This window comes from Oryctolagus cuniculus, chromosome 1 (assembly GCF_964237555.1).
Source record: "Oryctolagus cuniculus chromosome 1, mOryCun1.1, whole genome shotgun sequence".
In the NCBI taxonomy this organism is placed as follows: Eukaryota; Metazoa; Chordata; class Mammalia; order Lagomorpha; family Leporidae; genus Oryctolagus; species Oryctolagus cuniculus.
This window is the reverse complement of record NC_091432.1, coordinates 60,613,892-60,628,197: the sequence shown is the minus strand read 5'-3', so window position 1 is coordinate 60,628,197 and position 14,306 is coordinate 60,613,892. Positions and strand designations below refer to the sequence as shown.

The 14,306-nt window shown below is 47.7% G+C and overlaps 1 protein-coding gene across 3 annotated transcripts; it reads left to right on the top strand.

Moving 5' to 3' along the window:
• The first annotated feature begins 419 nt into the window (after positions 1 to 419).
• On the top strand, positions 420 to 13,786 carry CCKBR (cholecystokinin B receptor). Of its 3 annotated transcripts, none has more exon segments than NM_001171123.2 (5): positions 420 to 967; positions 9,212 to 9,463; positions 9,648 to 9,897; positions 10,202 to 10,374; positions 10,551 to 13,786. In NM_001171123.2, coding segments are annotated over 5 exon segments (1,365 nt in total). In that variant the 5' UTR covers positions 420 to 816; the 3' UTR covers positions 11,090 to 13,786.
• The last annotated feature ends 520 nt before the right edge of the window (positions 13,787 to 14,306 follow it).

The following is a 14,306-nucleotide window of genomic DNA, read 5'->3' as shown; positions in this document are numbered from 1 at the left end:
CAGCCCTTCCCCTGCCAAAGCTCCCCTGGAGGCAAATGCTGCCCCCTCACTCCTGTCCCATTACTAAGGGTCGCTTGGAAGCCTGGGTATTGAGCCTTAGATAGGAGGTGAAGTGTGGGGGGACAGATGCAGGGGCTGCCCAGCCCGAAGCGAGGAGCTGCAAGAAACGACTGTAGCGATTGGGTAGCGATCTTAGCAGCCACTGCGGCACAGTACGGAAAGGCGAGGGCACCGGTGCCGCAGCGGGTGACCCCAGGTGCATAGACCCTGTTTCCAACGCCACCTCCACATCCCCTGAATTCCCGGGGTAAAGGTGTTGGATCCGCGGCAGGGCGCCATGCCCTAGCCCTCCTACCCGCCTTTCCCCACCACACACACACACACACACACACAGAGAGAGAGAGAGAGAGAGAGAGAGAGAGAGAGAGAGAGAGAGAGAGACTTCTTCCCCAGAGTCGGGGGCGGTGGTGAAGAAGGTTGGGCAGAAAAACCATCTCCAAGGAAGACGGGGGAGGCTTGCAAGGAGGCGAGGCTGACAGTCACGTAGTGGGCGCGTAACTCCCGAACCGGGCTGGGGGGCGGAGAGTCACCTGGCGGGACAAGCAGCTCAGAGCCGGGGAGGGACAGGCTTAGGCGGGGCGAGCCGAGTGCGAGTGGAGGGCGGGGGCCAGGGCCGGAGGCTGCGACCGGGCAGGGCGGGGGTGGAGTAGGCGGGAGCCGGATCGCGGCGGGAGCCGCGTCGCAGCGCGAGCAGGTGGAGCCGCGGCGGGAGCCCCCCTGGCTGAGCTGAGCGAGGTGGCGGGCTCGGCGGGGGCCATGGAGCTGCTAAAGCTGAACCGGAGCGTGCAGGGATCCGGATCCGGACCGGTGGCTTCCCTGTGCCGCCCGGGTGGCCCCCTCCTCAACAACAGCGGTACCGGCAACCTCAGCTGCGAGCCCCCGCGCATCCGCGGAGCCGGGACACGAGGTGGGTGCCTCCCTACGCCCGCGCCACAAGCTCCTTCTCACTGCACCCCATAACACTCATAGAGACCCCCACGATGATCTTAACATTGCATATCCAAACGCCACGGGATCCCCTCCTAGTACTATTCTCCCAGCCCCCGAACACCCCCCTCACACATTCAGAGCTGCCCCCGCAGCTCCTACAACTCCATCACAGCTTCCCGTCCCCTAGTTAGAACCCCTTCACATCCTGGTCCCCTGACCACCCCAACATGCAGCCCCCTCCCCATCACATAGACAATTGGGAGGCAAGGACCTCCTCCTTTGGCTGACACCTGTATATATCTGCCTTTTCCATCCTCTTCAGAGCCACAACTGGGAAGGGAAGAAAGAGGCAGGCAATTTTAGGAAGGGAAGGTGCTGGTTGAGGGAGGGAGCACTCTGGGAAGTTAGGGTTGTAATCTCCTGTGTCCCACATCCCACCCCTCGTCCTGCCTCTACTAATATCCTCAAGTCTGAATTAGGATGGACACTGGGTGATGGTCCTTACAGCTCTTGTCTCCAATTCACTCATCCTCAAACCTTTGTCCTCCCAAGCTGGAGTTCTCAAGGCCGTGTGTGCTCTCTCTTTTTCTATCTCCATGTAATGTCTCCAAATCCCTTTCAAGCTTCCTATCCAGCCTCTCCTCACACCTCCTAGAACCTGGTTTCCCCCTTCACCCCATCTGTTTGTGTCACCATCTCCTCTCCTCACCTCCCCTTCAGATTGCTGCCAGTTACTCGGTTTTCCAAATGACTTTCACCGTTCCCATCAGCAGCCATCTCAAAATACGTTTTTCCCTCTCCTGCACCTTTCCTTTCCTTTAGTGTTTCCTGAACGCTTGATATTGTAGTCCCTAGGCTAGGTGTTGGGAGACACAGAGGTGAACTAGACCCCTTCTGTACTCTCATGAGTCCATGGTCAGGTGGAAGGGGGAGATGAGCCAATGGAAAGAAGCACAGTCAGCATGGAACTCTCATGAGAAGGTCTGAACCCTAAGGAGGTGAAAGTCCAAGAACTTCAGAGGATGGAAGTTGGGAGCTGGGTCTTCAAGTTCAGCAGGTCTTGAGTTTAGAAGGCAGAAAAGGAAGGAGTGGGGCTATAGGACAGAGAGCAATGTTAAGGAGAAGAAAATCATTCTAAACCCAAGAAGAGAAAGTTGGAAATCAACTGTAATCCAAATGCCTATTTACTCCATACAATAACCTATGCTTTCTCAGCCCAATGTTACATGCTGTCACTTAGATTCCCTCATTCAGCAAATATTTATTGAAACAGAGATTGTATCAGGCAGAGGGGACGTGAGTTGAACAAAATGGACACAATTCCTACTTCATGGATCTCCAAGTTTAGTGGGGGAGAAAGAGTAAGCAGGGAATGGCAGCACAAATTGTCTTGCCAGGGGAACACAATGGAAATACAAGAGAACCACCTGCAGCCTAGCTTTGCCTTGGGAATTAAGGTCAGCCTCTGAGCAGGTAAGTTATGCATTGAAACCAAAAAGGTGAGGGACAGCCAGCCACATGAAAGAACACAAGAAGCAGAAAGCATCCCTAGCACAGGAACAGGATATGTAATAAATAAATAAATAAAACCTTAAAGTTTAAATCTGTGTCACCTTTGTTCAGTGTGACATCATTTCTGAGCAGCTGTGTACCATTAAAGAGAAATAAACACTCAGGCTGCAGACCAGTCAGTGTGTTTATGGAGCACCTTAAAGACCTGGCTACAGAGCATAGAGTTTATCCCAAGAGCAAATGGATCTACTGAAAGATTGAGTAGTACTGCCAGGATTCACTCTGTAGTGTAGAGGACGGATTGAAGAACATAAAACGGAATGCAGAGGAATACTTCAGAGGCTATTGTATTACACTGTTCTGGGAGAAATATGATGCTAGCTTACACTAAGATACTTGCAGTAGAGTACAGAGAAGTGAATGGATTTGAGAGCCACTTCTGGAAATGGAATCAACAGAATTTGGAATTGATTATAAGTGGAGAGGATTGAAGAGGTCAAGGGATGACAACTAGGTTTCTGGCTTGGACAATTGAATGAATGTTGGTGCTATGTAATGAAGGCAACAGACAGCTAGAAATAGATTTGGAAGAAGGGATTATTAGCTGTTTGGAACCCACTGAATTTAAATACTGGGGAGACTTTCCAGTGGGGTTACCCATTCAGCTGTTGAATTTGGAGGCCTGGAACTTACTGGAAGGGTCTGAGCTGGAAATATAGATTCAAAAGGTCATTGCTTACAGGAGGTAATGGAAGTCAGAGCAATAGATGAAGTCATACAAAGATTGTGTAGAATGAGAAGAAAAGAGGCCCTGAAAGAGGACCCTGTGGAAGACCAGTATTTAAAAACCAGGCACAGGAAGAAGATTCCGTGAAAGATATCCAGAAAAAAGCCATCAGAGAGACAAGAGTTGTGTCCTTCCAGAAGGCAAGGAAAAAGAGTGATAAGCATAGTAGGTGAAGCAATGTTGAATGTTGCAAATGTAATTCAAATGACAGAACAGGATATTTCTTTTTTTTAACTTTTTTTAAAAATTTATTTGACAGATAGAGTTAGATAGTGAGAGAGAGACAGAGAGAAAGGTCTTCCTTCCGTTGGTTCACCCCCTAAATGGCCGCCACGGCTGGCGCTGTGCTGATCCAAAGTCAGGAGCCAGGTGCTTCTTGCTGGTCTCCCATGCGGGTGCTTGGGCCCAAACACTTGGGCCATCCTCCACTGCCTTCCTAGGCCACAGCAGAGAGCTGGACTGGAAGAGGAGCAACCGGGACTAGAACCCGGCGCCCACGTGGGATGCCGGTGCTGCAGGCAGAGAATTAACCAAGTGAGTCACGGCGCTGGCCCAGAATAGCATATTTCAACAACAAGAAATTCCTTAGGAGAAATTTTTAAGATCTGACTAGAGTAGGGTGGCAATTGGGCTGGTGGTTGAGAGAGAATATGAGAAGTAAAGCAGGGTGTGTAAACAGACTTTCAAGAAGTTTGGTATAAGAGATAGAGATAAAAAGAGAAATAGGATTATGCCAAAATTAGCATGGGGTTGAGGAAGGTGTATGGTGTGTGTGTGTGTGTGTGTGTGTGTGTGTAGTTTTGTCTTTTGGGTGTTTGTATATGTGGTAGATAGAAAAAAAATTTTTAATTGGTAGGAAATGTGCAAAGAGAATGGAAGATTGAAGGTGTAGGTGAGAAAGAGGTGAGAAAGGAATAGTTAATAGAGCAAGGATCCTTGAGAAAGCAAGATGTGACATGATTCAGAGTGCAGGTGCAAAAATAGTCTTCACTTATCTGGATATTATTGCTCACATACATTCTGACGTTACCCGGGCAGTCAGGTGTCATATGGAGTGCCTGTTAGTCACATTCACTCAGCTATTATCCCACAGGTGCACATGCTGCCCACACTTACTACAACATTACCAACAGAAATGTAAATTTTGCCCACTTTATTCTTACATAATCTATGCAGACTTGAGTATAACCCATTTTCACTTAGATGCTACCCACAGAAATAGAGGTTATTCACATTTACTTAAATGTCACCCAATCATTTAGATGTTACCCACCAATCAAACACTTTCATTTTATCATTAGCTACACAAAATCACACATTCTCATGTTTAACTAGCCCTTCTCTAGATGCTGCCCTTAAACTCACAGCTATTATTCTTCCATATTTAGATATTACCTGCAAAGACTCAAATATTACTTCAGATACTCAGCTATTTCACTCAATCAGATTAACATTTTAACTTAGAATAATCTAAAGTGTTAACAGTTCACATCCATACCTCTTAAAAACTGCCCACACATACTTGGATATTATTTGCTCATTCATCTATTGTGATCATCACTTGGACTGACCCCCATTAACATATGTAACATATGTACTTGGGTTTCTCCAAGTCTCCCTAGATGACATATCATTTCATAGGTAACAACTTCAGGATACATAAATTATATTCAAAGATCTGCTCATTCAAACCTTACAACACTTCCTTAGATATGACCTAAGCTTAAATGCAACCCACATTGGATCAGGTGGGACTTAGAAACATATAGATGTTATCCTCCTCTAGATATTACTCACAGAAATAAGGGTGACTTTCACCTTCACCTATCCAGATATTATCATAAAGACTAAAACATTAGCCAAAGCTCACCCTAATAATACCTATTACCTACACATCCTTGCATATTACCTATTCCTCAGTTAATACCCACTGGTACGTGAATGTCCCTTATACAAACAGCTACTATCAGTCAGTTGTATGCTGTCTGTGCTCACAACAGAGATGCGGTATGACTTTGCATATATGCAGAACCAACATCCCACTGGAAAGCGAATTTAAGTCATCAGCAGCTTTCATGTTCTGTAGAGCCCCTTTAAAGAAAAGGCTGGTTCTTGTATTGTGTCACATTGTTTGTTTTTTTTGTGCCATACTTAGCAGCCATCATATGGACAGAGCCATGCAGATCCTCTAAACCCTGCGAGAACTGAATTGCCCATCTTCTGAATCCCTGGTCTGACTTCTGCTCTCCTGTCATCCCCCGGAAGGTAGTACCTATGGATAGACTATCAAGGCAATCCTGTCTGAACCCATAGAGGTGACATCTCCCATATTCCCACCTTTGCCTGAAATTCCTTGTCCCTAAAGCCAATGTGATCACTCATTTTCCACCACACAAACACACATGGATGTGCACACATATACACAGTCAGTTCTCATGTATTTTGTATATTAATTTTGTATGTTGGACATTGTAAAACAATAAAAAATTTTTTTAAATATTTTTTATTTGAAAGGTAGAGTTACAGAGAGACAAAGGCAGAGAGAGAGAGAGAGAGAGAGAGAGAGATCTTTCATCCATTGGTTCACTCCCCAAATGGATGCAATGGCCGGGGGCTGGGCCAGGATAAAGCCAGGAGCCAGGAGTTTCTTCCAGGTCTCAAACATAGGTACAGGGGCCCAAGTGCTTGATCTGTCTTCTGCTGCTTTCCTAGGCACACTAGCAGGGAGATGAATCAGAAATGGAGCATCCAGCACTCAAACCAGTAAACACGTGGGATGCTAGTGCTGCAGGTGGAGGTTTAACCTACTAAACCCCACAATAGATTATTTTTAGAGTAGTTTGATGTTTATAGAAAAATTGACCAGAAAGTACAGAGTTCAAAGTTCCCATATACTCTCACACCTGAAAATACTGTCACGACTGCACACACAGAGTTTACCATAATTACAGTTGATGAGCCAACATTGATACATTGTTAACTGATTTATTAACTACATTATTAACTAAATTCTGTGCTCTACATTTGGATTCCCTTTTGTGTGGTATGGTTCAGTGGATTTTGATAAACACACAGTGGCATGTATCCACCATAGAATAATACAAAATAGTTTCAGTGTCCTAAAAATCTCCCGTGCACAACCTCCTCATCCCTCCACAACCCCTTGGTACTAATATTGCTTTTTTTCTTCTTTTAAAAAGATTTATTAACTTGAAATCCAGAGTTAGAGAGAGGCAGAGGAAGAGAGAGAGATGTCTTCAATCACTGGTTCACTCCCCAAATGGCTGCAATGGCCAGGACTGTGCCAATTCGAAGCCAGGAGCCAGGAGCTTCCTCCGGATCTCCCACACAGGTCCAGGGGCCCAAGTACTTGGGCCATCTTCTACTGCTTTCCCAGGCCATAACAGAGAGCTGGTAAGGAAGTGGAGCAGCTGGGACTCGAATCAGTGTCCACATGGAATGCTGGCACTGCAGCGGCGGCTTTACCTACCACGTTAAAGCTCCAGCCCCTAATATAGCTTTTAATTAGAATTTTTCATGTCTTCTGGTTGTTCAACAGCAAAGACCTGGAGAAATAGTGGTGCCTGGAAATAAGAGAGTAGCTGGGGATGCCCAGGAAAACAGCAAAGCACTGTAAAAATTGCTGGTCATTTTTACTGTGACTTTGTTCTATAGTTTTCAGGAGTTCCCAAGCAGATTGGGAACTTCATAAAGGTAAGGCCTAGCCTCACTTTTCTGGTCCACCACAATTATTCAAACTCCAGGGCATGCACATGGAACACGTCAGCTGGATGAATGAATGAAAATATGCTTTCACACTTCAGAGTGCTGAACCAACTTGAGGTATGGTAACTGCATCAAGAATTATTTGAAGAAAGATATCCAGAGGAGAAGTTGATGCAGTGAGGAGGCAGGGGATGGGAGTAAGGGGTAGTGGATTTGGAGGATGCACAGATGCTGCAAAATGACTACCAGCTCTCTTTTTCTGGGTCAAGGATCTCTCTGACAGAGAATCCCCCCCCAAAAAAAGTTTCTTTATATATATACAAACACACACACACACACACACACACACACCCCTCTCAAATTTTTCACTACAGTTAGTGGCCCATTTTCCAGAGGAGATACATATGATTTGTATGTAATAGCAAAAGTAACACATCTGAAATCATAGCTTATCATTGATCCCCCTAGCATCATCCACCAAGTATCCAAAGAAAAAGAGACATTGAGGGGGGCATGCTGGAGCATCTTTACAGGGGTGAGGGATGGATGAAGAGTTGGAAAAGTAGGTGCATTTCTACTTTGAAAAAAATATTCATTCAAGAATCCTTAAAGCATGTGTTGACTGCCTCCGTGTCATCCCAGACATTACACCAGGTGCTAAGATATACTGAAGAATGAGACAGACCTTGTCTGGTGGGGAAGACAGAAATAAAAAAATAAAAGCAATAAAACAATCAGGGATTCCCTGGTAGGATATGGAGAGAGGGAGAAAGAGGCAGTTAGGTTAAGGATTGATTTAGGGAAGAAGGAGGCAGTGTGATGAATGACAGATTAGCAAGGGAGCAGTAGGCAGCAAAACATTTTAGGGATCCAGATTCTTGGCTTCTATTCTCATCAATGCCTTACTCACTGTGTGATCCTAGCAAGTTATGTTACTACTGAACTGGATTTGGGAATGTTTTATAAATAACACTTACTCAATGCCTATAACAACTTCCAAAGAAATTATTATGAGAAAGCAATTCTCTTTGGGGGCTAAACAAAAACAATACATAGAGAGAGTTATAGAAGGGAGAGTTTTATCTCTATCTCCCAACCTGGGAGGTTCTGCCCCCTATATTTTCTCCTTTTGAGCACTAACATTCCTCATGGTAAGTGATTCAGTCCAGTTAAATTCAATTCGATGTTGTCCAGGTCTGCATGATTGTAAATGGAGGTAGAAAGATGAAGCTATCTCCTACAGACAATGACACAAACAAGTGAGGCCAAGCTGTCAGCTCTGTCTTGCCCACAAACACTAGGTGTGCCTTCTGTGAGCTCCCACAGTTCCTCATACATCCCTCAAACTCACTCCTACCACACATCATCTGCTTACAAATCTGAGTTTCCCTTTCTACTGTGAACTATCAGATGTCAGGGAGTGCCTGATTTTCATCTCTTTGTCCCCAGTGCCTGGCACAGAAGGAATCTACTGTAAATGTTGAATGAGAATGAATGTCTGGAGATAATTAAAATAGAAGGTAGAAAGTAAAATGGGCTCTAATGGATGCATAAGGAATATGTATAGATCAGAGAAAGTGGAGATTAATATCGAATGAGGCATCCAGAAAGGCCTTACAGAAGAGGTGGCAATCTACCTGAGTTTTGATAAACAAGGGATAAATAGGAATTCACCAGTAATAGAAAATAATTTTGTGATGGGGGTGGAGGAGGGGCAGTTGTTGGTGAAAGTATTCCAAGCTGAGAAACTAACTTGAGCAGAAAGGGAGTCACAAGATACATGATGCATTCTAGAAACTGAGTCATCAGTTGCTTACGTGGGCACAGTGAAATGAGGAGGTGGGAGGAGCTGGGGCGGGGAGGCAGTACTCACAGGCTCTTGATGACATGCTAAGGTTTGAGAGGTTGGTCGCATGCAAGAGTAGGAAGAATTTAGAACAAACCTTGAGAAGAGAGAGGCTTTTCTGAAAGAAGGGTGGAGTTAGACCAATTTAACACAACTTCAAGTTGTCAGAAGCACGGAGGAGCCAATTTCACTGTTTACTGAACAGGCACTGGATTGGTGGGTGGGTGGGAGGAGTGTGTTCTTTGGTTGAAGAGGTCTGGCTGGATACTGAGGGCTGGGGATCAGCGGGATGGAGGTTTTGCTGAGGGGGGCCAGACCCCCTACTGCCACTTCTTCCTTTTCCTGCCTAGAATTGGAGCTGGCCATTAGAGTCACTCTTTATGCAGTGATCTTTCTGATGAGCGTTGGAGGAAACATCCTCATCATTGTGGTCCTGGGACTGAGCCGCCGCCTGAGGACCGTCACCAATGCCTTCTTGCTGTCGCTGGCAGTCAGCGACCTCCTGCTGGCTGTGGCTTGCATGCCCTTCACACTCCTGCCCAATCTCATGGGCACATTCATCTTCGGCACAGTCATCTGCAAGGCCGTTTCCTACCTCATGGGTGGGTGAGACAACTAACTACCCTACCCACCTTGACCTTCTACCTCCTGAAGTCTTTGCCTGGTGTAGGGAATTTTGCCAGGGGGGACATGGGGCCGGGAAGGGGTGGAACTGATTGAGGAAGTCACACTGAAGAGTGTCTGGTGCCAGTTTCCTGGGTGACTTCTTTTTTTTCCCTTGCTTAGGGGTGTCTGTGAGTGTGTCCACGCTAAGCCTCGTAGCCATTGCCCTGGAGCGGTACAGCGCCATCTGCCGACCACTGCAGGCGCGGGTGTGGCAAACTCGCTCCCACGCGGCTCGTGTGATCTTAGCCACGTGGCTGCTGTCTGGACTGCTCATGGTGCCCTACCCCGTGTACACCGCCGTGCAGCCAGTGGGGCCCCGTGTGCTGCAGTGCGTGCATCGCTGGCCCAGTGCGCGGGTCCGCCAGACCTGGTGAGGGTGCCCGTGACCTATTCCTAGAAATTCGCTTTTCATCTCCATCAAATGCTTGCCAACATTCCTCCAACTGCTGCAAGAATTCCATGCTACTTCCCATTTTGCAGCTGCCCCCGAGATCCAATCTAGGGGCCTTCCCTGGTTCTCTAGCCCGTCCCAGTGGCATCCCCGCCCCCAATGTTACTCCAACCTCACTTACGAACCTGGCCACAGCCCTAGAAACACCAGTCCTTGACTCTTCCTCTATCTGTGACTTTGTCTGGACAGAGACCCATGTGACAAGTCTTTGTGCTGCCTCCAGGTCAGTACTGCTGCTCCTGCTCCTGTTCTTCGTCCCTGGTGTGGTCATGGCTGTGGCCTATGGACTTATCTCCCGCGAGCTCTACTTAGGACTTCGTTTTGACAGTGACAGTGACAGCGAGAGCCAAAGCCGGGTCAGAGGCCAAGGAGGGTTGCCGGGTGGGGCTGCCCCAGGTGAGTGAAATCCAGGAGGGGCGGGCCATTGGGGGAGAGGCGAGCCTAGAAAGGGTAAGGGCTGAAAGAGATGTGAGACTGGAAATGGGGTAAAGGCTTGCAGCGGGGCGGCAGGAGGCGTTGGGCTGGAGGTGGGGAGGACTGTCTTCAGCCCTGACCGCTCTCCCTCTGCTCAGGTCCTGTCCACCAGAACGGGCGTTGCCGGCCGGAAGCCGGCCTGGCCGGCGAGGACGGCGACGGCTGCTATGTGCAGCTTCCACGTTCCCGGCCTGCCCTGGAGCTGTCCGCGCTGACCGCTCCCATTTCTGGGCCAGGCCCCGGACCCCGGCCAGCCCAGGCCAAGCTGTTGGCTAAGAAGCGCGTGGTGCGCATGTTGCTGGTGATCGTTGTGCTGTTTTTCATGTGTTGGCTGCCAGTGTACAGTGCCAACACGTGGCGCGCCTTCGACGGCCCGGGTGCTCACCGAGCCCTCTCCGGGGCACCTATCTCCTTCATCCACTTGCTGAGCTACGCCTCGGCCTGTGTCAATCCCCTGGTCTACTGCTTCATGCATCGCCGCTTTCGCCAGGCCTGCCTGGACACGTGTGCCCGCTGCTGCCCCCGGCCTCCACGAGCCCGCCCCAGACCTCTTCCAGATGAGGACCCTCCCACCCCCTCCATTGCTTCACTGTCTAGGCTGAGCTACACCACCATCAGCACGCTGGGGCCCGGATGAGGGTTGAGATAGTGGGAGCTGAGGCAGGACCGGCCACTCCTACAAGCACGGACCCATCCAAACCACGACTGACGCTGGCTACTGATGCCCAATAACACAGACCATCCCCAACACACACACAAAGGTAGCTTACCTGCCACAAAAGGAAGAGAATGGAGCCTTCCACCGGAGAGGAAGTACACTTCTGATCTGAGACTGAGCCTTGTCTGTAGAGACATGGCACTGACCTTGGACAGACCATCACTCCTCAGTGGGAACTCTGACAGGGCTGACCTGTCCCTCACACACCTGATCCTTTTAGGAGCTGTGGAGCCCAGCACAGGGCTGAACCTTGGGATTCTCCTGGACATCTCCAGTTTGACCACACAATTTTCTTTTTCACCAGGCCTACTCTCACACCTCCCCCACCAAAGGCTGTTAAGCACTGAAAAGTCCCTTCTTCCCCTTTCAGTTAAGGACTGTGGCCCTGCCCCTCCTCCTTTACCTGGCCTCTTTGAGAAATAATAAATGATTTGACTTCCTCTTAGACTTCCTTCCTGGACTTTTCTGGGAGACAGATGAGGAGGCATGGAAATGTGTGGAGTCTCTCCCCTGTCAGATCCTGACCACTGCTGGCCATTCCTATTCTACAAAACCCATGGTCTGAGGCTGGATGAGGCTGTCATCCTGGGTTCACCCACTCTCCAGTGCCGAAGCAGCTGGGAGTGGGGTGGGGAGGTGAGATATCCATGACACATTCCTGCACTTGTTCTCCCAGGCAGTGCCATTGTTAAGGCAGTATGTTAATAGATGTGTATATAAATTTTGATGAAAAGAGAGAAGGAAGCATTATATAAAACTCAATCTACTCAATATCTTTGAAACATGAGCCTGAGGCAGATATGCAGAAGTTAATTAAATACAAGGCCTTTTTATTGTACACTTGTTTGCCACCAGTGTCCAAACTTGGCCAAGATTCTGCCAAATGGAAGCACCCTTTCGGGTCACAACAAAGAGCCCTGGGGTGAAGAGGGTGGGGCTGGAGTTTGAAATCCAGTCTCCTTTTGACTTCAAGACTAATGTGGCCCCAAAGACAGGCAGGAGCCAGGGCAGAAGCCAGCAATGTCACATCTATGCACACAAATTGACAAACCAATGGGAAGACCAGGAACTGAGGATCTCATTGAGGGGATATACGTGGGTAATCAGAGACATAGAATGTCAGGATATGGGTTCCTTGGCACTTCTTCTTGTAACATGTTGGAGAAAGTGAGATGCAAAGAGGAAAGTAAGCTGCCTGAGGTCACAGCAAAACAAACAAAACAAATCATATTGACATAGACACTGAGCTGGATGTGGGGAAGAAGCCATAAACATGAGGGGCACATCCAGGTGATATGAAACTAAAGTTTATAAAATTGGGCCCCCTATTTGAAGAAAAGGAACACAAAATCACAACTACAAAATTTCTAGGACCCTGAGGAGGGCTTTGGAAGAGCCCTGCAATGTAAAACTCGTTGCCTCTAAAATCTCTCTGCTAACGACCATGAAGAGGGGCTGGAGCAAAGGACATGAGGAAAGAGGACAGCTCTTCCGTTCACCAGTGTTCAGATTGCTCCCATCCATCGCTTCTACAGGATTCTGGGCTGCAAGAGGCAGAGGAAGGACGAACAGAAGGAAGAAGGCGTTCCAAGCCGTCAACCTATGACAGTGCTGGTTAAAAATAGAATCCCAGCTGGTCTGAGGGGCTGAAGGGAGACTCGGGACTTTGTCTCATGTCAAAATTTCTGTGGGCCAGGAGCAGGCTTGCCTGCAGGTTCCCCAGCACGTTCCATCCTCTAAAGGGATGATGGAGGCTGCCCCACAGTGAGCCCTCTGGCTGATGACCACCAGATGGCTGCAGGAGACTGATGGGAGAGACCTGGGTCCAGCCCCTTTGAGCCTGGTGTCAGAACCTAAGTACTGTGTGGCCCAGGCCTGGACTGGAATCTAGCACACAGGCATGATTTGAAAAACACTGCTTCACATACTGTAGCCCTACAGTGTATGGAATATTCATGTGTTCGTCACTGTGTGCCCTATCCAGTCATCAGATGTGGAATATTGGACTCCTCCCACCCACTTTTCACATCTTGAAACTGACAAAGCATGTCAGGTCCAGATTTCATATTACTGTCTCTGTGAAGTCCTGCTTGGTCCTTGCAACACAGGCTGCATGCTGATCAGCACTCAGGGCTTTTCTCTCTTCTACCATAGTTATTTGTGTTCCTGCCTGATTTCCCCTATTAGGCTGATAATATGGGAAGATGACAGCCAGGTGGGGTGATGGAGGGAGTGGCAATCAAATCTAACATTTCTTGGTGCTATGTGATAGGCATTTTATGTACACAGTTCATTCTGTTCTCAGCTCACTTCTATAGAGCATTTCTCTTCATTTGACAGGTGAGGAAAATAGAGATGAGAAAAGCTTAGGGAGTTATATGAAGCCCTGAAGCCAGAATAGAACCAGGAACTGAGTGCAAATATCTGCCTGCAAAGTTTTCTCTCTGTTATTCTACATTGACATTCTTTAAGCCTTTAAATTCTGTCTCTGCCTTAAAATTTGTGTGATTTTATGAAAGTTATCTCATTGAATTTTAAGCTGAGTTTTAAAAAATTGGAAAAATTACATTAACCCTGTTGTTGCCATTTAGAAAATGAATTAAAACAATACTCATGCAATGTTTACCATTGTATCAGGCTTATAGACTAAGAAGGGCTAGACTTGTGACTATCTCAAGACCAGCACTTCCAGGAAGCAAGGGCCTTTGCAGACAGATGGCCAGCCACAACTGAGAAGGACAGAATTCTGGATCCAAGGGGAAGCTCAGGGTCTGCTATGAAATGATACTAGAAAGTAGTGAAGTCAGGATTTGAACCCAGCTCTGTCTGACACAAAAACCCATACTCTCTTCACTGCACATCCTGACTCCTATCTCTCATAGGGATTGTTGATGACTAAAGAGAAATTAATTGGTGCTGCTCCTCCGCACGCGGAGGAGCCGCACCGGACCGGACGCTTGTTGTTCCCTTTTTTTACAAGTCCTTTCTATAGTAAAGTAAGAATAAGTAAACAGCAAACTCCCAAAGCAAGAATGAGTAGAGAGAAGTGAGAAAGAACGAAGTAACGAACTTCCCCGCGAACTCTCCAACGCACTCTCCAACCAACCCACACCACCATGCCGTCTCTCTCCTCCTA